Here is a 26857-nt window from a genome sequence, read left to right on the forward strand (position 1 = left end):
AGAGAGAGGAGGAAGCAGGCTCCCTGCTGAGCAGAAAGCCCGATGCGGGGCTCGATCCCGAACCCTAGGATCATGATCTGAGCTGAAGGCAGAGGCTTTAACCCATTGAGCCACCCAGGCGCCCCCCAAAATATATTCTTTTTTCCCTCTTTTTCTTATTCTCACTTTATCTTTTATCTTATTTTGTAGCTACCATTATAGTTTTTCTCCTCTTCAACCGAAGGTTTTTAGTAGTACATTTTCTTCTTTTTGCTAGTAAACAAGGCTTCATTTTTCACTATCTTAATATTGGTTCTCACTTAATATAGCTGGGATTTATTCATCCTTTTGTGATATTTTTGAGTAATGGTTCACTGTCAGTATTTGTGAAAACAAGGGCCTGGAGTTTGGTGAACAGCCTTTCCTGCAGATGCTGTCTCTGAAGTAAGAAGGAAACTGACGTGTGTTCAGAGCAAAGCCTCTGAGACAGGGCGGTGGAATTATACCACAAGGCAGAGGGAATGGAGCTGTTTGAGAAGAACATGGGGTGGGGGCACCTGGGTGGCTCAGGGGTTAAAGCCTCTCCTTTCGTCTCAGGTCATGATCCAAGAGTCCTGGGATCAAGCCCCACATCGGGCTCTCTGCTCAGCAGGGAGCCTGCTTCCTCCTCTCTCTCTGCCTGCCTCTCTGCCTGCTTGTGATCTCTCTTTGTCAAATAAATAAATAAAACTTAAAAAAAAAAAAGTCTCATGGGGCGGCAGGCACCTGTTTTAGCTCTGTCTACTGGGTGTTGCTGCTATTACTATTCATCATCTCTGTTATCATTACTGTCCTCATTTTTGCATTCATTTTCAATGTCACCAAGAGTAGAGCTGATGTATAGATTTATTTTAAGTGGTAAAACATTTTCTAATTTATCAGTGGATGTGTTTCTGGATGACTGTTCCAAAGTAGCATCTCTAGTGGAAATGGTATTGGAGTGGTCTCATATGAATAAACCCAGCCCCAAATTTATTGCTTTAGTAAATATGCACGTGGAAACTTTTATAGCACAATATAAACCTGAGGTCACTGTATCAGTAATAAGCTAGAGAAGATATACAGGTTGACCTTTTCTTTTCTGCCTACCTTATATTGTTTGTTCCATATGAATATCTTTTCATATTGGCTTTAATAATACATAAGTTTTGAGAAGACAGATATTTTCTACATCCTTCAAGACACTGAGGTTTATGTACATAAATATTAATTCTATGGCTCTTTATAGCATTTTTCGAATCAATCAAACCCTGCTCAGAACATTTTTACTAACATACATTTTAAATGATACTTCAGATTCAGTCTTACAAAATGTGATGGGTACAAGGTAAAAGGAAAATCAGAATTACAGGGTTAGAACACCAGGAAACAACTCTACTCTGGTAACCTAGAGGTACTGTGGTTTCACTTGGGTGCCAGTCTAGGCCTTTATGTACTTGACTGTGACTTGTGCAAGGATCATTTTCATAAGAAATTTGCAAGGATAAGGAGTAAGATGCCAAGCATTCTTCTTTTCCTTAAAAGATATTTTAATGTGCTAAAGAGAAATTATTTCCCAATGGCATAGAAAATTTATGTTGTTCTCTCTTCTTTGAATAGGTTATGTGGGTATGCAATTTATGTCGAAAGCAACAAGAAATCTTAACCAAATCTGGGGCGTGGTTCTTTGGAAGTGGCCCTCAGCAGCCAAGTCAGGATGGAACTTTAAGTGACACAGCTACAGGTGCTGGTTCTGAGGTACCAAGAGAAAAGAAAGCACGGCTCCAAGAGCGGTCACGGTCTCAGACACCCCTGAGCACAGCAGCTGCCACCTCCCAGGACACAGCTCCTCCCAGCGCTCAACCCGACAGGAGCAAAGGGGCTGAGTCCTCACAGCAAGCCGTGGGGCCCGAGCAGAAGCCGATTTCATCCAGGTCTAGAAGTGAACCTCCGAGAGAGAGGTAATAGTTCATTAACCCTGTAAGCAAAAGGCAAGGTTTTGTATTAAGAGTAAACCTATTTTCAAGAATTTAATTGCTATTAAGAAAAACATGTGGAGGTACTTCTCAGGCCCCACAGGGAAGGCAGCAACAGGCCTAAGGTGCTTTGTTCATCTCTAGAAAGCATTGTTCCTCAAGGAGACCTTTATTGAAAAGCTTTTCTTTCATAACATGCACACAGGTAAACAAGTTACAGCCTTGAACTCAGAAGAGCTCTTAAATCATTTATTCACTTATAGAATTAGCACTTTAATGGAAAACGTGCTGAGAGAGTATGAGGGAACCTGACCCACTGGAAGGTACACAGGTACCTTCTTTGAGGACATTTCTTTTATGCTGAGCTCTGACAAGTGACTAGGAATGAATCAGTTGAAGAATGAAATGAGGACTGCAGTTATAGGCACAGGCATGTGGCCTGAGGAAACAAGTTCTCATGTGAGAACCTAAAGGATGCCCACTGCCAAGAGTATGAGTAGCAGAGGAGAGCAGGGGAGAGCCCAGGACAGGTGGCTGGTTAGGTAGCAGGGCCCAAATCAGACTGGGCCTTTTGACCAGGTTAAATTTTATAGATTTTATCCTAGGAATAATGGAAAGCTACTGAGGGTTTTAATCATGGGCTAACGTGATCAGATAATTTACTTTAATTGATTCATTCCTTCATTCAACAATGCATCTATGATCAGACAGGAGGGTATGCACTAGGAGACAGTGTTAACAAGGAGGATATAGTCCTTATTTATGAGGTTGGTAGTCTGGGGGACCTTTATATTGTTAGACTAGGTGTTTTGTTTATGTTTGTATAATCCTTATGCATCCCACTGTGTGGGAGAGTAGGTGCCAAGGAAGACTTTGGTTCCCCGTTTCAAGCAAAGCCCATATAATAGCATCAAGGACTTCTTTTTTGTAGTTGTTGTTGTTTCTGTAAGATATTTATTTATTTATTTATTTATTTGACAAAGATCACAAGTATGTAGAGAGGCAGGCAGAGAGACAGAGGAGGAATCAGGCTCTCTGCTGAGCACAGAGCCCGATGTGGGGCTCAATGTGGGGCTCGATCCCAGGACCCTGAGATCATGACCTGAGCCGAAGGCAGAGGCTTAACCCATTGAGCCACCCAGGCGCCCCAACATCAAGGACTTCTAAGTTAAGCAGATCCTCCAGTCCTGGTTCTGTCACACTAGGCCGTAACAACCCATCTTGCAGGGCTGTGGCAAGGATTAAGTGGGATCATGTGTTTAGAAGCTGGCATTCAATGAAAGAAGCCATTTTTGCAAGCTAGTAGCCAATGTGTGTTTACTATAAGCAAACACTGTGCCAAGAATCAGAATATAAATAAGACCATGACATGATCTCTTTTCTGACAGACCCTAGGGAAGACAACACACAGTATCCTAAGGAAGACAGACACCTGGGCAATTAACTGTATGGTGGCTGATTTGATCAAACCTAGAAAATACATATAGTACTTTGGGAGCCACAGGAAAGTGGGGGTGCCTTCTGAATTAAGCTTTCTAGAATTTCCGGGACTTATAGGGTAGAGAGGGTAGAAGGGGACATTTCAGAAAGAGGGAATGAGTGCACCTAAACTATGTGGAGAGTACACCAGATAGAGTTCAGTGAAGGTATAATGGATAGCTTTTGGTGACAGACTGGTGAGTTAAAAAGAAACAAAAATATTAAAGGTGCACTTTGGGATTGATCAGAAAATGACACCTGTAAATAATAGAATTTGGAGCTGTTGAGTTTTTGTTTGTTTGTTTGTTTGTTTAAGATTTTATTTATTTATTTGACAGGCAGAGATCACAAGTAGGCTGAGAGGCAGGCAGAGAGCAGAGAGAGAGGAGGAAGCAGGCTCCTCGCTGAGCAGAGAACCCGATGCGGGGCTCGATCCCAGGACCCTGGGATCATGACCTGAGCCGAAGGCAGAGGCTTTAACCCATTGAGCCACCCAGGTGCCCCTGGAGCTGTTGAGTTTTTAAAGAGAAAATATGAAACCTGTTTTTGATATATGGTTTTAAAAAAAAACTACAAAGATTGCAGGAATAAGGATGGAGAAGCAACTTTCTGTAACATTTTAGATGAAATTTAAAGAAGATTTTTAGGGACAAATGCTGTTACTGATTATAAAAGCTACTTACTGATGATATAAATACTTAGAAAATCCCGAGGTCATTGGGGATATAGAAGAAAAAGAAGAGATGGGTGGCAACTTTGGGGAGATAAGTGAGACCAAAAGAAGGGTATTAGTTGGTTTACAATGATTGTTGAAGAATTATTCATCGAGAGTTAACTGAAATGGGATAATTAGAGGGAGGGGTGAGGAAATGCATACTCAGGGAAGCAAAGATCAGAAAGACTGCCGAACTCCTTCCATTTTCATGACACTCTAGTTTTCCACAAAGCACTTTCACAGATGGTCTTTCTCATGCTCATATGAGCTTTGCAAGGTAAGCATTATTTATCAGCATTTCAAGGAAAGTAAATGGATTCAGTATAAGCTTCAAACAAGATCCACTGTGCCTTAATGAGCTACTAAATGTCTGTGGTACAATCCTCTCACTCTTACGGAAACAATGTTTGATCATTGATACATGATCCTTTTTAGACTCTAACTTACATTGTAAAACTGCAGAGCCACCCTTGGAATTACACCCTCCGATGAAAATCCCTTTCACTTCAAAAGACCATTGTGAACTAAATGTCCACAGCACAATTTGCCATGCTATTTTGCTTACTTATGCTGTTTGAAACCCTTCACCTTTTCTTTCCACCATTACTAGACCCTCCTCAAACTGACACCAAGGTACTTTGGTAACCCACAATAGAAATTGCCCTTTTCTTCATCTTGTATTTTTTTCTTGGTTTTTTAAAAAGATTTTATTTATTTATTTGAGAGAAAGAGACAGTAAGAGAGAGCATGAAAAGGGAGAAGGTCGAGGGAGAAACAGACTCCCCGTGGAGCTGGGAGTCTGATACGGGACTAGATCCCAGGACTCCAGGATCATGACCTGAGATGAAAGCAGTTGCTTAACCAACTGAGCCACCCAGGCGCCCTTTTTCTTGATTTTTATGGATGATGTCTGCTTTTGTACTTTCAGTCAAAAGATGTTCCTTTTGGAAAGCCCTTTATGGGCCTCAAAATAAAATAAAATAAAATAAAGAACAGAAAAGCTTAGGTTGTTCCCACCTTAAAAGCATGGTTTATCATGTAGTGTCAGGACACTTTGGACAAGGCCTCTACTTTTTGTAACTTCTGGTATAATTGCTGGAACTTCCCCAAATTAGGGGCACTCCAATGTACAAAAAAGGGCTGAAAGGGGCAAATGAGTGAGATATCTACAATATTTAAAGACTGCCAGAACCTTTTATCTTTGCAGTGCCTTCAACCTTATGGGGAGAAAAGTGGAACACAAAACTGTTGTGTGTGTGTGGGGGGGGGGGGGGTTGTGGGTTGTTTTTTTTTGTTTGTTTGTTTGTTTTTTTGCATTATGTTCTTAAATGGGGGAGAGGGAAAAGAAGGGGGGAGGAAAAATGAATAATAATTAGAAACATTTCAGTATTTCTATTATTTTTGCCCAAGGAAGGGAAAATGAAGGCTAAGGTTCAATCATTTATTTCCTAAACAACTCCCTTAAAATTGTTTAGGTGCACATGACCTTGTTAAAATTACTTCTGTTCTACTATTAAAGAAGTGCCACTAGATTTACTTTTTGAAATGGACATACTTGTATTCACATTTCTTTAAAAGTTTCTATTATGATAGATTGTCACTATGTGTATATCAAGTATATATTTAGAATTGAGCTGACATGTGTGTATTATCTTTTGGTACTATGTTATTACCCATATTAATTTCATCTAAAACATTTTTAAGTCTTGCATTCACAGCAGAATTTAGCATACAACTTGTTCATTTATTGAATTAATTTATTGGTCCTTTTTATTCATCTAGCTAATTTATGGAGAATCTGAAATGTGAAAACAACTTTTTAAAGTTCCTTGGGATGCTGTTCTGTAAAGAGCTTTATTTAGAAAGCTAATCAGATACACAGGTTTAATGCGGTTATCAACTGGCTTAATTAGACGTCAAATTATAGCGAGTCCTTTGAAAGGATTTAAATGGAATGCGAAGAAACGACGCTTCTTAGATCTGGTCTCCATTTGTAGCTTTATACATTGCTTTCCCTCTTCACGTCCCCGAATTATCACAGGAAGAAGACTCCGGGGCTCTCGGAGCAGAACGGTAAAGGAGCCCCGAAGAGCGAGCGGAAACGCGTGCCCAAGTCCTCAGCGCCGCCGGGAGAGGGGGCGGTGGAAGAACGCGAGCGGAAAGAAAGGCGGGAAAGCCGAAGGCTCGAGAAAGGGCGGTCACAAGACTACCCGGACGTGCCGGAAAAGCGAGAGGACCGCAAAGCGGCGGACGACGAGAAGCAGAGGAAAGAGGAGGAGTACCAGACCAGGTACCGCAGCGATCCGAACCTGGCGCGGTACCCGGTGAAGCCGCCGCCGGAGGAGCAGCAGATGCGCATGCACGCCCGCGTGTCCCGTGCGAGGCACGAGCGGCGCCACAGCGACGTGGCTCTCCCGCGCACGGAGGCGGGCACCGCGCTGCCGGAGAGCAAGGCCGGCAAGCGCGCCCCGGCCGCCGCCAGGGCCTCGCCGCCGGAGTCGCCGCGGGCCTATTCGGCCGAGAGGACTGCGGAAGCCAGGGCGCCGGGCGCCAAGCAGCTCACGAACCACAGCCCGCCGGCACCCAGGCATGGGCCGGTCCCCGCAGAAGCCCTGGAGCCCAAAGCCCAGGAGCCCCTCAGGAAGCAGAGCCGCCTGGACCCCAGCTCCGCCGTCCTCATCAGGAAGTCCAAGCGCGAGAAGGTGGAGACGATGCTGCGGAACGACTCCTTGAGCTCGGATCAGTCCGAGTCCGTGCGGCCGTCTCCGCCCAAGCCGCACCGCTCCAAGAGGGGCGGCAAGAAGCGGCAGATGTCCGTGAGCAGCTCCGAGGAGGAGGGCGTGTCCACGCCGGAGTACACCAGCTGCGAGGACGTGGAGCTCGAGAGCGAGAGCGTCAGCGAGAAAGGTAAGGCGGAGAGCGGCTCCCGCAGGCACCGGGACGCGGCTGCGCCTCGGAGGCGCGCCCAGGCCGAGCTCGGAGGCGCGGGTGTGCGGAGCTCGGAGGTGCGCGCGCAGGGGGATCCGAGGCGCGTGTGTGCGGAGTGGGCGGGGGGAGAAGTGCGGGTCGAAAGGTGTCACGTGATGACCGTACTTAACACTGCAGTATGGTGTGTTACAAAGTTCTGAGGGTAGATTCGGAAAGTTCACATCCCAGGGGGAAAACGAATTCTAGCTAGGTAGGAAGATGGATGCTAGCGAAACTTTGGTAATCATTTGGCTGTCAGATCATTATGCGGTATATCTTAACATTTATACGGAGCTGTATGTCCTTTACATCTCCATAGTTCCACGGAAGTGGGGGAAAAAGTGCGGCGTGGAATGCTTACAGACACAGCCTCACAGAGAACAGAGTAGAAGGTTTTAGCTTGCTTTGCTTGCTAGCTTTCTTTTTGGTAGAATTTTGAAACATAATCACAAGCTTCAAATTTGGGTTACAAAAGTTCTTAAAGACTTTGGCTCTTGTCATTCTGGGAAGTTCAGTATGCAGTCTTGTGTTTTTAAGCTATTATTTTGGGGTGGATTTTAGGGGAAACACTTTTCTAGAAAACCAAAACTATTCCTGAAAAGGGGGAATGTACCCTTTTATTTATTTGTTTATTTTAACTTTAGTGGTGTGATACTCCAGAGACGTAGTATTTTTCAAGTTTGTATTTTTCAAGTTTGGGGTCAATCTTCTTCACAGCTTGTGAAGAAAGTGTACCATGCTGATGTTATATATTGTTTGGATAGTAACTTTGTAGTTCAAAGTTTATTTTACCTATCACATCACAAAACATTTTGGAGCATTGTGTGATAAGCTGGCTTTTTATTTTTTTTTGGTCTTGTTCTGCCATCTGCAATACCTTGACCACATGTTGCTATTTAAATTAATTACAACTAAAGAAACTTAAAAATTCAGTTCCCCAGTTACACTAGCCACATTTCAAGTGCTCAGGAGCAATCATCACAGAAAGTTCCTTTAGATAACATAACACTGGTCTAGAAAGTACTTCAATTTAATGTTGAGATTATGTATTTCTTTCATTTTGCTATTCACTCCCATTTAATTTGGCCACAGTCCTAAATTGAGTAGTGGTGGTCATCATCTTTGTTGTAATGTTTCTTAGTAATAATGTGGAGTAACTATTTTTAGAGATTTCTGGCCTGTCTTAGAGTTGTTAAATTATATACTAAATATTACAAATTTATAAAAAGTAACTTTCTCATTTTCTCTATTTTCAAACTGCTGTGTCCTCTTTGTCTAGTTTCTCTCTCTCTCTACATAGATAGATAGATAGATAGATAGATATACATATACAAACATATATCCATCTAGGTATTTATCTGTCTAGATAGATGGCTGGATGTATATACAGATGTATGGGTGAATGGATATATGTATTTGGGAATAGTTAAGAAAGTCCACTCCGTCATAATTACTGCATCTCAAGTTAAAATAGCTGTCTTGGGACAGTGATTTGGGAAGAGATTACTTAGCAGGATGTGGATATCATGTTGTAAGTTTCAGGGTCAAGGGAAGACTGTCACCATGGAATAAAATTGTTAGGACAGTGGGAGACAGAAATTAAAGTATTATATGTATTGGGGATCATTTGGCTCTTTAAGCATACCTCTGTGACTTATGTTTGACTTATAAGTCAGTGTGCATATATTTATGCATATTGTGTATGAGCTTTTTAAAAGTCACATGGTGGGGCACCTGGGTGGCTCCATTGGTTGAAGATCTGATTTTTGGTTGTAGCTGGGGTGGTCATCTCAAGGTTGTGGGATGGAGCCCCACTGGGGCTCCACACTCAGTGGGAAGTCGTCTTCTCCTTCTCCCTCTGCTGTACCGCCCTTACCCCCATCCCTCCCTGCTCTAAAATAAATAAATCTTTAAAAAATCACATGGTGACAATACTCTTGCTGCCTTCTGTGCCTTAGCATTGTTTTATAAACACATATGTTTCTCCCCTGAAATAATAAAATGTTAAATAAAAGTGTAAATGGGTATGCTTAATTGGTGTGCAGGTAACTCTTTTTTTTTTTTTTTTTTTTTGGGTTTCTAAAAATTTTTATTTTATTTTTTCAGTGTTTTTTTTTTTATTTCCAGCATAACAGTATTCATTATTTTTGCACCACACCCCGTGCTCCATGCAATCCATGCCCTCTATAATACCCACCACCTGGTACCCCAATCTCCCACCCCCCGTCCCTTCAAAACCCTCAGATTGTTTTTCAGAGTCCATAGTCTCTCATGGTTCACCTCCCCTTCCAATTTCCCCCAACTCCCTTCTCCACTCTAAGTCCCCATGTCCTCCATGCTATTTGTTATGCTCCACAAATAAGTGAAACCATATGATAATTGACTCTCTCTGCTTGACTTATTTCACTCAGCATAATCTCTTCGAGTCCCGTCCATGTTGCTACAAAAGTTGGGTATTCATCCTTTCTGATGGAGGCATAATACTCTATCCCCAGGGGTACAGGTCTGTGAATCACCAGGTTTACACACTTCACAGCACTCACCAAAGCACATACCCTCCCCAATGTCCATAATCCCACCTCCTTCTCCCAAACCCCCTCCCCCCAGCAACCCTCAGTTTGTTTTGTGAGATTAAAAGTCACTTATGGTTTGTCTCCCTCCCAATCCCATCTTGTTTCATTTATTCTTCTCCTACCCACTTAAGCCCCCATGTTGCATCACCACTTCCTCATATCAGGGAGATCATATGATAGTTGTCTTTCTCTGCTTGACTTATTTCGCTAAGCATGATACGCTCTAGTTCCATCCATGTTGTCGCAAATGGCAAGATTTCATTTCTTTTGATGGCTGCATAGTATTCCATTGTGTATATATACCACATCTTCTTGATCCATTCATCTGTTGATGGACATCTAGGTTCTTTCCATAGTTTGGCTATTGTGGACATTGCTGCTATAAACATTCGGGTGCATGTGCCCCTTTGGATCACTACGTTTGTATCCTTAGGGTAAATACCCAATAGTGCAATTGCTGGGTCATAGGGCAGTTCTATTTTCAACATTTTGAGGAACCTCCATGCTGTTTTCCAGAGTGGCTGCACCAGCTTGCATTCCCACCAACAGTGTAGGAGGGTTCCCCTTTCTCCGCATCCTCGCCAGCATCTGTCATTTCCTGACTTGTTGATTTTAGCCATTCTGACTGGTGTGAGGTGATATCTCATTGTGGTTTTGATTTGTATTTCCCTGATGCCGAGTGATATGGAGCACTTTTTCATGTGTCTGTTGGCCATCTGGATGTCTTCTTTGCAGAAATGTCTGTTCATGTCCTCTGCCCATTTCTTGATTGGATTATTTGTTCTTTGGGTGTTGAGTTTGCTAAGTTCTTTATAGATTCTGGACACTAGTCCTTTATCTGATATGTCGTTTGCAAATATCTTCTCCCATTCTGTCAGTTGTCTTTTGATTTTGTTAACTGTTTCCTTTGCTGTGCAAAAGCTTTTGATCTTGATGAGATCCCAATAGTTCATTTTTGCCCTTGCTTCCCTTGCCTTTTGCGTTGTTCCTAGGAAGATGTTGCTGCGGTTGAGGTCAAAGAGGTTGCTGCCTGTGTTCTCCTCAAGGATTTTGATGGATTCCTTTCGCACCTTGAGGTCCTTCATCCATTTTGAGTCTATTTTTGTGTGTGGTGTAAGGAAATGGTCCAATTTCATTTTTCTGGTGTGCAGGTAACTCTTAATGGATGTAACTATGTATACTTATATATATGTATATTTTCCCATTTCTTAAAGTAAAGACTCTACATCAGTTCTTACTGAATATGTATTTTAAATCACAGTGGGCATAGAATCAGACCAAATTGATTCTCACAACTATTCACAATACCGACAGATTGTGAAAGAAAAAAAATGACAAGTGGCATGGGTAATTGGAAGGATGGAGCTGGTATAATGTGAGGAGCTTACTGCCTTTGCTCCCTCTTTCCCTTCCTTTGGAATTACCATTCTGGGAACACTGGTGACTATACACACACCTCTGAAGTTGGACTTAAATCTCTTCTGGGAACACAGGAGCATCACATGTGCCATTGTCTCAAACAACTCTTTTCTCTTATAATGAATCTCATTTTCAATAAATGCCTTGAAAATAAACTCCAATCAAATAGTTGCCTTATTCTAATATTTTAACTGATCCCAACTCAGTGTTTACAAAATGAAACATTAACTGTAAATAACGTACCTTTTAATCAGTGTAGCAGAGACATTTTCCTCCTTCAAAATGAATTAGAAATTCCATTCTCTGTAATATTGATTAAAGGCTTTATTACCAAACCCCACCATTGTCTACTTAAAGGACGATCTAGGGAACCAGCTATGATAATCTACAGTGTACTGTAACTCTGCACAAGTTACTTAACCTCTGTAAGTACTAGTTCGCTGGTGGGCTCAATGGAGACAAGAGTGTCCACTATCCACATGGTAAGATTATTGAGGGTTTTCATGAGATGATGCATGTAAAGTAGGATGCTACATTAACATTCTTCCTGTTTTGATTTTTCTTGTGGAACCTGTACCATAAATATCTAATATCACAATGAGTGTGAGATAATCACTCATATGTATAAGACATAAAGAAAAGGTAAAAACTATTTTTATGTCCTATAAGATTAATGGAGCAAGAAGAGGAAAACTGGTTTGCGAAGAGCTGTCTTAGGAGAGTGGATGCCATGTTTTGAGTTTCAGGGTCAAGGGAAGATTATCCCCATACAATAAAATTTAAAGGGCAGTGGGAGACAAATTGAAATTGCATTTTAATTATAGCCCATTATTTTGGATTATGGACTCAGTTCCCGTGTGTGTGTGTGTGTGTGAGAGAGAGAGAGAGAGAGAGAATGAATGACTTGCCACACCAACAAGCAATTCTCATATACCAGCAAGATGTCCTAGTGAATTCAACTTAATTCAATTCTGATGTTTTCTACCTAGAGATAGCCTCAAATCCCACAGGTTAAGGGCTCAGTCCCAAAAGACTGCTCCCCACTTCAGATGCCAGTCATAAGCCCAGGTTGTTACCTGTGCTTCTCACCGACAGGTGTATATCAGAGGCTTCCACAACCCGCTCCATGGGTTTGATTCATTTCTTAGAGATGCTCACAGAATTTAGGAAAGCCATTTGGATTCTAGGTAACTAGTTTATTATAAAATGATGGAACTTAGGAATGACCAGGTGGAAGAGATGCATAGTGCAGATTCTGAGGAAAGGGCACAGAGCTCTCATGCCCTCTCCAGGTATGCCATGCCCCTAACACCTCCATGTGCTCCCTACCTGGGAGTTCTCAGAATCTAGTAGGCAGAGTTGATTAACTCATTGGCTATTGGCAGTTGGTTCAACCTCCAGTCCCTTTCTTCCAGGAAGTCCGGGGACTGGAACCTGAAGTTCCAATCCTCTAATCACATGATTGGTTCTCCAAGCAACCAGTCCCCATCCTTACGTGTGGTCCAAAAGTCACCTTGGTAAGTGCTGGCTTCTGAAGCACATGTACTAATAGTCACCTCATTAACCTAAGAAAAGACACCTTTATGGCTTTCATCACTTGGGGAATTCCAAGTTTTTTATTTTTAACTTTTTTAAAGATTTTATTTATTTTAAAGATAGAGAGAACAGAAGCAGGGAGAGGGGCAGAGGCAGGCTTCCCACTGAGCAAGGAGCTGGACTCCAGGACCCTGGGATCCTGACCTGAGCCAAAAGCTGATGGTTAACCCACTGAGCCACAGAAGCACCCCAGAAAACCCCAGTGATTTTAGAAGCTCTTTACTAGAACCTTCACTAAGACCAAATATATATTTCTTATTTGTTGTAAGGCACAGTTTTACATCCATTCATTTGCTAGTTCAGTTTAAGAGTTACACATATAAGTAAACATTAAACACAATGCTTGGCTCTCCTATTCTGTTCAGGCTCCAAAAAAAAAAAAAAAAAAAAAAAAAGTTGTTTTTGTTGTTGCTGTTTTGCTCCAGACTAGGTAGTGTATTAATGACAGAAATTTATATCTTATATTTTAAAGGCTGGGAAGTCCAAGGTCAAGATGCCCACTTGGTCGAGTTCTGCTAAAAACCCTCCACCTGGTTCATAGCTAGTACCTTCTTGCTATTTCCTCACTTGGTTGAAGGGGCTGGGGAGCTTTGTGGAATTTCTTATAAGAGCACTATCCCATTTATGAAGGCCCACCTTTGCTACCTAATTACATCCTAAAGGCCCTGCCTCCTAATACATCATCTCTGGGGTTTAGGATTTCAACATGTGAATTTTGGGGGGACACAACATTTAGACCATATCACTGGCATAAGGTAGCTACTTACTGTGTGTATACCATTTTTGTCATTGATATTATTATTCTAATTTTATCGTTATGCAGTTGGTTTATTTTTTATCAGCAAATATGTATTTAACACTTTCCATATATAAACTGATGTTTATAAAAGATAAAATATGGGGGGTATGGAGAGGATGGTGGGGTTATGGACATTGGGGAAGGTATGTGCTATGGTGAGTGCTATGAAGTATGTAAACCTGGCGATTCACAGATTTGTACTCCTGGGGCTAATAATATGTTATATGTGAATAAAAAAATTAAAAATTTTTAAAAAAAGAAAAGATAAAATATATGTTTCATGCCCTCATAGAGTTTACATTCTGTAGAAAAATAAGCAAAGAAAATTACACCATGAAATGTGTTTAATTTCTCTGCAGTTTAATAAATACCTCAAAGGAACATTTTTTTCTAGGTATGTTGATATAATTTTGCTCTGTCCTAAAATTCAACAACAACAAAAAAAAAACCTAGTCAAATAGCATCTGGAAGGCAACACAGCCTTTATATTCAATATAATCTTTTATGTATGGTATAATTCCACTTATATACCCCCCCCGCCCCGCCACACACACGCACAGAGGGATTAACAGTGAGCTCTAGTGGGCTTGTCTCAAAATTGAGGTCAGTTATCACATGTTTTCAAAGTGAATGCCATATTGCTTTTGCCATCTGGGGAAAATTGGACATCTTTTGTCTCTTAGCTTATAAATGTTAAAACATAAATTTCTTTTTGAAGAAAAAGATAGTGAACTAATTCTTGTTTATAAGACAGCAGTTGAGTATAAACGAAATGTGTAATATGACCCACTGGGGCAAGGCCTAGTAAAGATTTGTGCTTCAAGGAATTGAGTAGAGAGGTCTGAGAAGAAAGAAAGAGACAAAGATGGTGCCAGTGTAGAGGAGAGAAAGAAATGGCACCAGTTCTGAGAAGAAACACGGAAGTTTTGCTGTCTTGATCAGGGGAGTAAGCTACTTAAACTTAACAAGGAACTTAAAGTATAAATCCTCTGACAGAGCCAGTTGGAAGAAGAGCCTGACATTGGATAACAGGATTTCCTTTTTTATCCCCTCCCGCTTACTGACTTTGAATAAACTCAGAAAATGCAACACAAATTGATTATTCCTTTTCAAGTCCTCTGTGCACGGCTTGAGGTCAGCCTGTCTAACAAGGGCTAACTGGTTTGTTTGTAACTATTACTGCTAGGCAGTGTTTAGCAGTCCTTTTAGGAGCATGTGGTATCTGGATTACTCTAAGAAATGATCCCTGCAAGGGTATCAAATAAGACTATGGACTTTTAATACCAGGTGTGAACTTTCCCCCTAAAGACAAAGACTGTTTCCATGGGCCAGAGTATAGGGTTTAGGTATTGTGAATTATTGACTATTAAGTTTGTGTGCCTGACAACTTAATCATTGGGGAATCAGGAACAAGAGTTGGAAACCCTTGCAAAAATCGGGTACTAAATTCTTTAAATGTAAATGTAATTCTTTATGTTATTTTTTAATCATTAAACTTTAAACATTAAACATTAAAATATTGGGAGTATCTTCTTTGTGCTCCAGCAGTACAATGCCTACCGTTGACAGAACTTTTGATTCTGACCAAAAGCTACTGAGTTACTTGTGTATTTTGACAGTGAGGAATGTATTTTATATCCTTTTGGTAGTCGTGGTCCTTCTTCCTATAACTTAACTTGCAATTAAAAAATTTGGTCAGATTTATTTATATATTAGTTTATATGTAATATTACATGAATATTGGATGATACACATGATATTAAACAAAATATCTATAAAAACCTACTGCATTCCAGGCACCCAGTGCTAGGTTCTAGAGGTACAGTGATTAAATAAATAAATACACACATATAGCCATGGTTTCTGCCTTCATGACATTTTTTTATTGGCTATCTAGAGGATTCTTATTGGGGACTTTATCGAGAGACAGGATGCACTAAGATAAAATCAGGTTCTTTGGTCAGAATTTGGCTACAGACATTTAAAAATAAATTGTAAGCTGAAAACGATAATAACTTAAAAGACTTCGTCTTCAAATGACTACCCAAACCTAAGCATTGATTTTCTTACCCCATGAGATCCCATAAAAATGAAGAAAAAGAAAGTGAGCTATGAGCAGATGAGATGTTTTTAGAATGGAAAGAAGAAAGTAGCCTACCCGGCTTTATTTATTTTGTGTTTTTTATTTTATATTTCAAGTTTTTATTTAAATTTAATAGTTAACATATATATGTGATAAAATTGGCTTCAAGTGTAGAATTAGTAATTCATCACTTACATATATCACCCAGTACTCATCACAGCAGTTGCCCTCCTGAATACCCATCTACCCACTTAGCCCGACCCCTCACCCACCTCCCCTCCAGCATCCCTCAGCGTGTTCCCTATAGTTAAGAGTCACTTCTGGTTTGCTTCCCTGTTTCTCTCCCTCTCTTTTCTCCTTCCCCTATGTTCATCTCTTTTGCTTCTTAAATTTCACATATGAGTGAAATTATGCAGTATTTCCTCCTCTGACTGACTCATTTCCCTTAGCATAATACACTCTAGCTCCTACTTTTAGACATAAGAGGTTTTCAAGTGAACGCGAGTGTGGTGGTGAAGAAGACTATTTGCCACGAAGCACCTCATGAAAACTTGAGACCCAGATGCCAGAGTCTGTGGAGCAGGAAGTGAGAAGGAGAGCTTCAGACTGGCAGATGCATTCAACATTTGTTGAAGAGCAACTGCATCACTCTGTTTGTTCCCCCTACCATTCCCTCCTCCTCTTTACCCCATACCCGACAGCAAGAGCAGCCCCTCACTGAAGTCCCAGGTATAAATCCAGAAGAAATCCAGTGAATCGCCTGGGCAAAAGCCAGAGAATCTGGAGCTGTTGCCCCCGCACCCATATGGCTTAATGCGGAGTTCCATATGTTGTTTACCCTAAAGTGAAGGCTGCGAGCTTCCAAGCTCCATTCATTCACAGATGCTGGAGATGCTGTTAGTGTCCATTACAGCGTGGCTAAAAAGACCTACGTGGAAATTCTCACCAGCTACACACAGAAATCCAGCCAGGAGTCAGTCTTCAACATGATTGAACAACAAAGGCCACAAATTATGAAGAGCACCAGCAGGAGGAGCTAAAAAAAAAAAAAAAAAAAAAAAAAAATCAAGATGAGTAAGTAGACCCTACAAGTAAGAAGTTAGTGCAGGAGCAGAAGGGTGCTAGAAACCAAACAGTATGAAATGCCACATTCCTGGTCAAGTTTGACACATCCCGAAATGCCTATGCCCCACGCCCAGGGCAGCTTCCTCGCCCAACACACAGATACTCTGTGTAAAATATTTTTTGAAAAATTCAAGTTATTAACTAAGTTTAAAGGGAAAGCTCTGCGTACCAAAACCCTTAACACTGACGTGCTTGGACAGGGATATCTGGACAAGATATGAGACTATATAACCGGACTGAAGATCCCAAACTTGCCGCAGGTATGAGTTGATTCTCCTAGCCAGGAAGTGAAATAACTTGATCTGAGATATTAGAATAACAGCTAATGCAAAGCCTGTAAACCTCTTTCGGTTCAAAAAAAAGAAGTGAACGTGAAACTGAAACTGACCCATGAGGAAACACATAGGAACTCAGAGGATGAGTCCAGAGGTTATAATTGTGAAACATAGGAGAAAGTTTAACACCGTTAAAAATGCCAAGGAATAAGGGAAAAAAATCTATAAACTTTTAGAGGTTAAGAAAAAAACTAGGTCATTTACACAACAGGAAGGGTTAAACTGTCCTTAGACTTCGATCAGCAGTAGATTCTAGACTATAACTGTTCAATACCTTTGTATTAAGGTATATGGATCAAAACCCTTTGAAACTACAATCCTGTGCACAGCCAAACCATCAGTCACCTCCAGGTTCTCAGGAAACCTACTTTGCAATTTCCTTCAGAGAAATGGATACATCTATTTAAAGATGTATCGATATTCAAGAAAACTTAGAATAATAATAAAAAAATTGGGACAAATTAGAAACTAGAAATAGCGGAGCTATCCCAGGAAACCAGTGCAAAGAAATCTCTGAATGACATTGTGTGTAGAAAGCGAGCCGTAAAAATTAAAACCAGAGACCATTTCCAGGAGGCTCCTCAAAGAAAATCTTTATTAAGGATAATGTCATGGATTCTAAGAAATATCCAATGACTGATGAGTTACATGACGTTTTTGACTAGGTAAGGAAAGGCTGTCTCTTTTTTCAACAATAAAAAGGAACAAAGACTGAGAATAAGAGAAAAGTAAACAAACAAACAAAAAAACTGTTAAGGAAAATAAAGTTTCAAATATGAAGCAAACAAAAATATGACATTAAATTAAAATAATCGATACAGCCCATTCAAGTATTAACCTAGGCACAATTTCCTCTGAACTGATAGTTCATACCTAAAAAAGGAAATTGAAACTTCTGTACATTATTTTTACCTGGTTCTGGAGTATTTATATATAATAATATTGTAAGAGCCCCTTACTGTTTTTCAATTTGTAGAATAAACTCCATTCTACATTGAATACTTATATATGTTTACATAATTGAATAAATATTCTGTCTGCATTGGGGTGCCTGGGTGGCTCAGTTGTTAAGCATCTGCTTTTGGCTCAGGTCATGATCCCAGGGTCCTGGGATGGAGTCCCACATCGGGCTCCCTGCTAAGCAGGAAGCCTGCTTCTCCCTCTCCCACTCCCCCTGCTTGTGTTCCCTCTCTCACTGTGTCTCTCACTCTCTCTCTGTCAAATAAATGAGTAAGATCTTTAAAAAAAAAAAGTGCTGTGAAGTGTGTAAACCTGGCAATTCACAGACCTGTACCCCTGGGGATAAAAATATATTATATATTTATAAAAAAATAAAAAATTAAAAAAATTTTTTTTTTGTCCATGTCAAAATAAAGGTAAAACTGACCAACATGGGGGATGAAAGGATTTGGACAGGGGAGAAGTGCAGTTAACACATGAATATTCTCATCTAAAATGTTCAAAAGTTAAAATAGCCTGTTCAAATTTTAGGACAAGAAATACAGGATTATGTATATTTAAATACAGAAGTATAAAAGGAGAAATAAAACTCTTGGCTTTTGAAAGCAAAAGGACATAAAGTGAGCTAAGGGCTCTAATGAGGGGCATCTGGGTCACTCAGTCAATTAAGCATCTGCCTTCCGCTAGGGTCATGATCCCAAGGTCCTGGGATTGAGTCCCAGATCAGGCTCCCTGCTCAGCAGGGGAGCCTGCTTCTCCTTCTGCCTGCCTCTCCCCCTGCTTCTTCTGTCTCTTTTTCTCTGTCAAATAAATAAATAAAATCTTTAAAAAAATAGTCTCTAAGTTTTAACCATAAGTATTATCTTACTATTAGAAAGCAGTAGATAATATCTCCAATAAGGCAGTCAACATATAGAGAAAATTATTTCTAAAAAAATAGAGTACTTTGAAGGACTAAGAAAATAAATATTTGAAAATAATTTTGAGAAGTGGAATTGATAGCGTGGGCTGAAGGTATGTGAGGGGAAATGAATTATTGTAGCTATGTATCAAGCCTTTATTTAATTTTCATCTTGTGTATGCATTAATTTGATACCCATTTGAATAGGAAAACATAAACTGCTATTTAACATCCCCTTTATTAAGTTGCAAATAACCAATTTTGGTATCTTCTGGGGCCTTTCATAAATGGCATTTTAGCTTCCAGAACTTCAAAACAGCGATAGATCCACATAGAATTATAAGAGAATTGGCTTCTCTTTTAACTTTTATTGCGTTTCTACTATATGATAGGCACTTATCAGGCTTTGGGACAATATGATTAGAACATAACCCCTGCCCTTAGTGGGTCTCTCAGAAGAACCCACCTCATTTTCTTTTGTCCTGTTTCCTTTTAGGTACTTCGGGTCGACCCATTTCACACAGATGCTGATGAAACACAATTCTATAGACCTCTGCCTCTACTTCTTAACTTTCAACCCAATGCTTTCTCTAACATCTTTTTAAATTTACCCTCTTAATCTGTTTAGAGGAAAGAGATTGCTGTAGGGCCAGCAGTTGGACAGGATGACATTTAGTACCAAAGCCCAACAGTTTTACCTGTCCTGGTTTTCTTTGATATTAGAGAGGGTAGCAAAGAGAATTATCACAAAAGAGAAGGGAGACTACTATCTGGTGTTGCTGAGGGACAGATGAGTTTCTTTCTCCCTTTCAACTAATGAAAGAGGCATGATTTAGGCTGTTAGATTTACAGTTTATATGCCTTACAGGGGTTCTGAGGACTAATTTCTTCTTACAGTGGATATGGAATGGACATTAGCTGTTTTAACCATCTGTGCAATATAAATCTTAGGAAGAGATTGAGAGGACACAAATAACTCTGTGTGTGTGTGTGTGTGTGTGTGTGTGTGTGTGTGCGCGCGCATGTGTGTGGTCTGAGCCAACAGGCTAATTCCTAATTTCTAAGAATATGTGTTAAGCAAATTTTGGAAGTCATCATGGTGAGAAGCTGGCTTTTTCAGAGTTACAATTTTTGCCCAATATATAACTACTAAAAAAATCGCCTTGATTCTAAAACAAGAGCTGTGATTAAAAGGAAATTCTATAAAAAGAAAAGAAATGAAGTCTGTAAGTCTAACATGATTATACCCAATAATATTTCTCCTAAAATAATCCATAGCTGGAAATATTAGTCATTTAGTTACATCTAAAAGAGATTCCTATTCTCGAATCAGGAAAAACTAAATTAAAATCTGGGCTACATTTTCAAAAATAATCACACAAAATTTATATATAATATATGCTTACAATTTTAACATAGAATATTTTAAAAGATTTATAACTAAAGGTCATTTTAAGGGGAAACATTTATGTTTCAAAGTATATTTAGAAAAAGACTTGATATTGAAGATTTTAGTGCCACTATTTTATCTCAGTAAGTTGTTTCTAAGTATCCTTTTAAAATGCAGAATCATACTGCAGTGTTTTTGACCCATTTTATCCAGTGAATGAAAAGGTTGTTCTTACTTTTGGTTCAATTTAACAGAATAACAGAATCTTAGACCCGGGAGAAACTTCAGAAGGAAAAAAAAAATCCCTCCTTTCCCACACTATTGAACAGAGAAGGAGACATTATGGGTGTTGAGGTCTGCCTGATTTCCTAGCCCCTGTAGCCATTTTCTCTTTGTATCTGGAAGAGCTTGGAACTCATCTTGTCCCTAGCTCCAGCCAGACCTTCTGAGGATTAGCAATTAGCAGTCCAGCTACTTGTTCTGTCTGCAGTCTAGACCCAGTCCTAACAATCTGACTTCTAACAGATTCCTGAGCCCAAGCACTACATTTTTGCCATGTTTTGGTTATGTTCTTGGATCTAATTCTGCTGCCCAAGTCCGTCTAGAACAATCTTGCCTTGCCCTCACCAATCCCTGTCCAGTAATTAGAAACTGAATGTCTAGATACTGACTTCCCTGAGGCCAACTGCCGTACTGGAAATATGGATATTACCTCCTATATCATTCTTTTTCATACATTGTGGTATTGGTATCTCTAGTTCTTATTACTATTCTGGATTTAATTGTTATTGCCTGTAACCATCTTTGAGTTCTACCAAGCTGAACTTCTGTAGTTAGGTTGTTTTTGTGTTTTGTGGGTTTTTTTTTTTTTTCTTTAAGCACCTATCCCTTGCCAAAGACCAGATTAATTTTAATCCTAGTAAACTCTTCTGAGGCTGAGATAATAGTGTACTCTTTAACTAAGACTGTCATAAAAGATATGACTTGATGGCCCAAACAACAGAAACTTATTTTCCTCATAGTTCTGGAGGCTAGAACTCCAATATCAAGGTATTGGCAGTGTTGGTTTCTTCTAAGATCCATGATAGACGGATATGTTCCAGGACTTTCTCCAGAGCTTGTAGGTGACCATCTCCTACCTGAGTCTTCACATTGCCTTTCCTCTGTGTGTGTCCAGATTTCCTCTTCTTATAAGGATACCAGCCATATTGGATTAGAGGCTATCCTAACAACCTCATTTTAATGTTTTTTTTTTTTAAGATTTTATTAATTTGAGAGAGAGCCAGGAGTAGGGGCAGAGGGAACAGGACAAGCAGACTCCCAGCTGAGTTCAGAGCCCACCTTAGTGCTCAGTCCCACCACCCTGAGATCATGACCTGAGCTGAGGTCAAGAGTTGGACTCCTTACCTACTGAGCCATCCAGGCACACCAGGACCTCATTTTAATTTAATTATCCCTTTAAAATCTGTGTCTCCAAACATGGTTACATTCTCACTTGGTTTGAGGACTTTAACATATGAATTGTTCATAACAGTAACATTCAGAGTAGGAAAGAAACCAAGTCTTCTGTATACTTATGTGCATACATGATAAATAGTAATGTTTGGCATTTGTCTCCACTGTTTTCCACACATAAAAAACATAAGATTATCAAGAATTTTGTTGAGGGGGAACCTGGATGGCTCAGTTGGCTAAGGGTCTAACTCTTGGTTTCAGCTTGGGTCATGATCTCAAGGTCTTGGAATCTAATCCTGTGTGGGGCTCCATGCTCAGTGGGGAGTCTGCTTTGGGATTCTCTCCCCTTCCGCCCCTCCCTACCCTGCTATCTCTCTCTAAAGTAAATAAATGAATCTTTTTAAAAAAAGAGTCTTATCAAGTACCTACTTTATGAAAAGAACTGATATCCAAGGTGATGAAGACACAGTTTTAGGCACAGCCAGAGACCAAATACAGTGTGCTTATTTCTTAACCTCTGTAAGCCTCCATTTCTTTTACTGGGAATAACTGTACATACCCCATGAAGTAGTTGTTGAGATTAAATTAGATAATGTCGTATGGCTCCATGTACCTAGTACCTGACACACAGCAAGGGCTCAACAAATACTTTTATTTCTGGTGGCCTAGGTGGCTCAGTTGGTTAAGCATCTGCCTTCGAATCAGGTCATCATCCCAGGGTCCTGTAATCAAGGCCCTGGACCCGCCTCCCTGCTCAGCCGGGTGTCTGCTTCTCCCTTCCCCCACTCTTGTGCTCTCACTTGCTCTCTCTCTCTTTCTCCCAAATAAATACATTTAAAAAAAAAATCTTTAAAAAATACCTTTATTTCTATGATACCATATAGGAGCTATAGATAATACATGCTACAGAAAATCAGAGGGAAGCCACAAAGCTAAGTTTTCATGGTGGAACTGGGGTAGAATTTGGGCAGGAAGATTCAATGTGGCATTCTAGTTAGAGAGCCTAGGATGAAAAATGAGAGACATACAGAGTGTTCTGGGAACCGTTAGGCTTACAGACTTGTGGAAGAAAAAGAGCCTACAGTTTACAGGTCATGTGAACAGTTTCAATCCCAGTTTGTTCAAGAATTGAGTTACCTTGGACTCTAGAATGAGAGGGATGGATTATATCCATGATCCTCATCCTTGGACATACCTTAGAATATGCTTTAAAAATTGTCAGAGTAGCACCAGAAAGGATTCTGACTTAGTCATTGTGGAGCCATGCCCCGATTTATTTTAATGTGTGCAGCTAAATTGAGAACTACAGGACTAGTTGAATACACTTTATAATCACTTGAGAAGCTTCCTACAAGTGATACCAGTGGTTAAGCCCCAAGCACAAAGATTCTGATTTAATTGTTCTGGGTTATGGCCTGAGGATCGTTAATTGTTTCTTAAGGATCTATTATGCTAATTCCAGTGTGTATTCAAGGTTATGAAGGGCAGATCTTGACAGTTTTCATTCAAGGACTTTTCCAAATCTCAGCCCTGGCCCTTTATAAATTATGAAGTGCTGGTTCTTCCAAGAGAATTTTAATTTTGTATCATAATGTGAGAATCCCATTTTAAAAAGTTGCTTATGTATATGAACACGTATTTGATGGAAAAAGCAGCCAAAATGACACAACTTGTATCTGAAATAATTCAACTTACGTTTTGGGGACAGAATAAAAAGAAGTTGTATGTATCCAGATACATTTTAGAACTCTGACCCTGGTACTTTAAATTTATTTTGTGTCAGACGAACAGGTATGAATTCTGTAGGCGACTGTAGTGCTTAGGAGCCCACAACTGAGAGGGATTTGAAGAATAGAAGAGTGACCTTGCAAATGTCTAGGACAGAAACCAGAAGCCATGCCTAGGTAGAGACAATAGATAGGAAATTAATTCTCAGAGTCTAGAGTATTATACAAATGAGAGTAATTGTGACTCTCCTAATCTTTGTCCCAGTTGGGTTAGTGGTAAAGCTCTTACAGATTGGTTCATTTCATAGAGAATGAAATCCAAAACCCAAGCCAAGCCTGTCAGTCCTCAGTGTAGCACCAATTTACTCTCACAGACTTACTTTCTCTAACCCTGTGGTCTTCTTCTTCTTTTTTTTTTTTTAAGATTTTATTTATTTATTTGACAGAGATCACAAGTAGGCAGACAGGCAGGCAGAGAGAGGAGGGAAAGCAGGCTCCATGCTGAGCAGAGAGCCCGATGAGGGGCTCCATCCCAGGACCCTGGGATCATGACCTGAGCCGAAGGCAGAGGCTCAACCCACTGAGCCACCCAGGCGCCCCACCCTGTGGTCTTCTTGATTAGCATCTACACCCTGCCCTTCATGCCTACCATATACTTTTCCATCTCTGTTCTTTGGCATTTGATGTACTACCCTTTTAAGTGCCTTCCTATCTCTCTAGTCATGATTTGAAACTTAGACCAAATTTCAGTTCCTCTCTTGTTCTCTTGAACCAATTTTATGTTTAATGTTTGCAATTTTGCGTCTTTTCCTGAAGGAAACTGATTGTAAGTGTAAGTAAAGACAGTATGTTTCTGTGTTTATATAGTGCTTTATGCTTAGAGTAATAGTTTATATTTACATACATAGAAATGTAGTTGTTGGATTAAGTTGTACACTGCTAGATCTTTCTCCATTTTTTAAATTTGTGGAGCTAATTATAAAAGTAAGAAGCTAATAAATTGTATATTTGAGTAGAGAGAAAAGACATACCCAAAAGTATAGTTAAGGATAATTGAGTTTGAAAAGGGGTAGCTTTTCTTGTCTTCTAATTCTTGGTGCAGCCCTTTAGTTTATTGAATTAATGACTGTGCATTTGATAAAAGTACTTCAGTCAATAAGTACCTATTCATGCAACGGCAAGAAATTCTTTATTTCTTGTGTGATTACAGCTTACTTCTCTGTGCTCAGAATTCTATTTCTTTATTTTTAGTAATTTGGACATTACTTAATTCTTTAAACTATGAAAAGGAAACCACAATATTACTACCACTAGATATTAACTTACTGTATGTTTTAATGAAAGAAAAAAAATTCAGTCATTTGAAACGGAGAAATTATAGTGTGAATTACAGTAAGGAATTGCCATTAGACTTAAAAAATAAGTAAGACAACATCAATAACATCAGCAATAGTAGTGAAAAGCAAAAGCAGTTAAAGGAGAACTAATAGTGGTCAGAAAGGACAGAGCTGAGAATTTAATTGATATACTCCCCCCCCCAAAAAATTATAAATTAGAGAGAATAGTTTGTTTAGGAGTTCATGAATTAGGTTAGAGATTAAGAACCTCTGGGAAACCGTGAGGTACATTAAGTACCATCATCCAAGACCTGGTATTTTTCAGGGTTAGGGTGCTTGGGATAGTGATTGGAATTGCTCAAACTGAGTCTAGATGGCTGGAATCAAAGTCACATAAGAAATTATAGCCCAATTAATGAGTAAACTGTCAAATTTATTTAATAGCCAGGATCCTTACCTCTAAGTGACCTATTTGTGTTTTAAGTTTATAAAATATGTTTGCATCTCAAAGAGTATCTTGGCAGAATAAACTCTTCATGATGGATATGGATAAATATTTATTATTATGTCAGTGTTTATAATGTAAAAATTGGAAGCTAGCTCAATTTTCTGATTAAAGGGCACTGTTTAAAGAGTGCAGTGTAGCCATAAAACTTCTATTATGTATTCTCATGTTTACTTATAAAAATATATTTGTAATGACTGAGAGAAAGGCATTGCTAATTGTATATATACTATATGTTTTTGAAAAAACATTTATGTACACAGAGAAGGAACTGAAAGGAAATGTTGATTATACATATATCTAAATGGTAAAATAAGGTATATTCTTCATTTTTTTGTCTTCCTTATATTTTAAAACTCCTACCATAAACATATTCCTTTATACTAATTTAATTTGGGTTTTCTTTTTACTCTTTCTTGCTTTGATTTTCTTTTTCTCCTTTCTTATTTTCTTTCTTTCTTTTTAAGATTTTATTTATTTATTAGAAAGAGAGTACAAGTCAGGGAGAGAGGCAGAGGTAGGGGGAGAGGGAGATGCAACTCCTCATTGAGCCAAGAGCCCGGTGTGGGGCTCAATCCCAGAACCCTGAGATCTTGACGCTTAACCAACTGAGCCACCCAGGCGGCTCAATCAAGTTATTTTCTGAGCCTATTCATTTATTTTAGATCTTAGGACACTGTACCTCTTTTTTTTTTTTTTTTCTATCCTTTAATGCGAACCTTAGCTTTTCAGTGCAGTATTTAGTTTTACAGTTTTTTAGCAAAATCTGAAAGTCCTTAGAGCCCTCTATGAAGGAAGACTTTAGCATGCTTTAACTTTCTTCCAAAATTTACTGTTTTCTTTCTAGCCCCAATATTACTATTACATGGAACAGGCCTAGCATGTTTTTGAACATTCAAATAAATAAATGTTAATTTTATTTTTATATTTAATACTTAGGTTTACCAACATGTTTACCATGATTTATTGACTTCATTGTTTATAATTACTTCCCATATCTCCTTTTTTTTCTGACTTCATTTTTCTTTTTATTAGAACTTATCTTTTATTAATTCTTTCTGTGAGAGTCTAGCAGTAGGAAAATACCACTAGTTTATCATTTCTTGAGTGGTAGTTCAGCTGAATATATGGCAGAGGCTTTTTCTCTTCCACGGTTTCCTCTGCTTCTCTTTCCAGGCAGCAATCTTGGGAGGCTGACTGGAGTTGCTCTGAGCCGTGTTACCTGGGGTAGCGTTGGTCAGGGGGACAGGCCATCATGGTGGCAGCCGCCTCTACCCAGCACTGGTCTCCTTGTCAGCGGGTTCCACAGCTTCACCTCTGTGGTTTCTGTAAATTTCAGCTCTACACTTGTCTTATTTATGCTTTGTAGCATAGCATTTATTGTTTGGAATAAATATTGGACTGTGTTTGAGTAGAGGGAGGATTTTATGTGTGTTTTACTTGGACATGCAGCACACATACTGTTTTTAGGAAGGTCTTCTTAAAAATTAATTGAGGAAGGAATAAACAAACCAGTAC

General features: G+C 39.6%; 1 protein-coding gene across 17 annotated transcripts in view; it reads left to right on the top strand.

Annotated features, from left to right (window-relative positions):
• Nucleotides 1-26857, top strand: part of RIMS1 (regulating synaptic membrane exocytosis 1) — a 495743-nt gene that overhangs the window by 275301 nt on the left and 193585 nt on the right. For all 17 annotated transcript variants that reach the window (XM_032340423.1, XM_032340411.1, XM_032340413.1 and 14 more), the window contains exons 5-6: nucleotides 1618-1958; nucleotides 6209-7074. In XM_032340423.1, coding sequence (XP_032196314.1) covers nucleotides 1618-1958; nucleotides 6209-7074 — 1207 coding nt within the window. The remainder of the gene's footprint in view (nucleotides 1-1617; nucleotides 1959-6208; nucleotides 7075-26857) is intronic.

The sequence above is a fragment of the Mustela erminea genome, chromosome 4, assembly GCF_009829155.1.
Source record: "Mustela erminea isolate mMusErm1 chromosome 4, mMusErm1.Pri, whole genome shotgun sequence".
Lineage (NCBI taxonomy): Eukaryota > Metazoa > Chordata > Mammalia > Carnivora > Mustelidae > Mustela > Mustela erminea.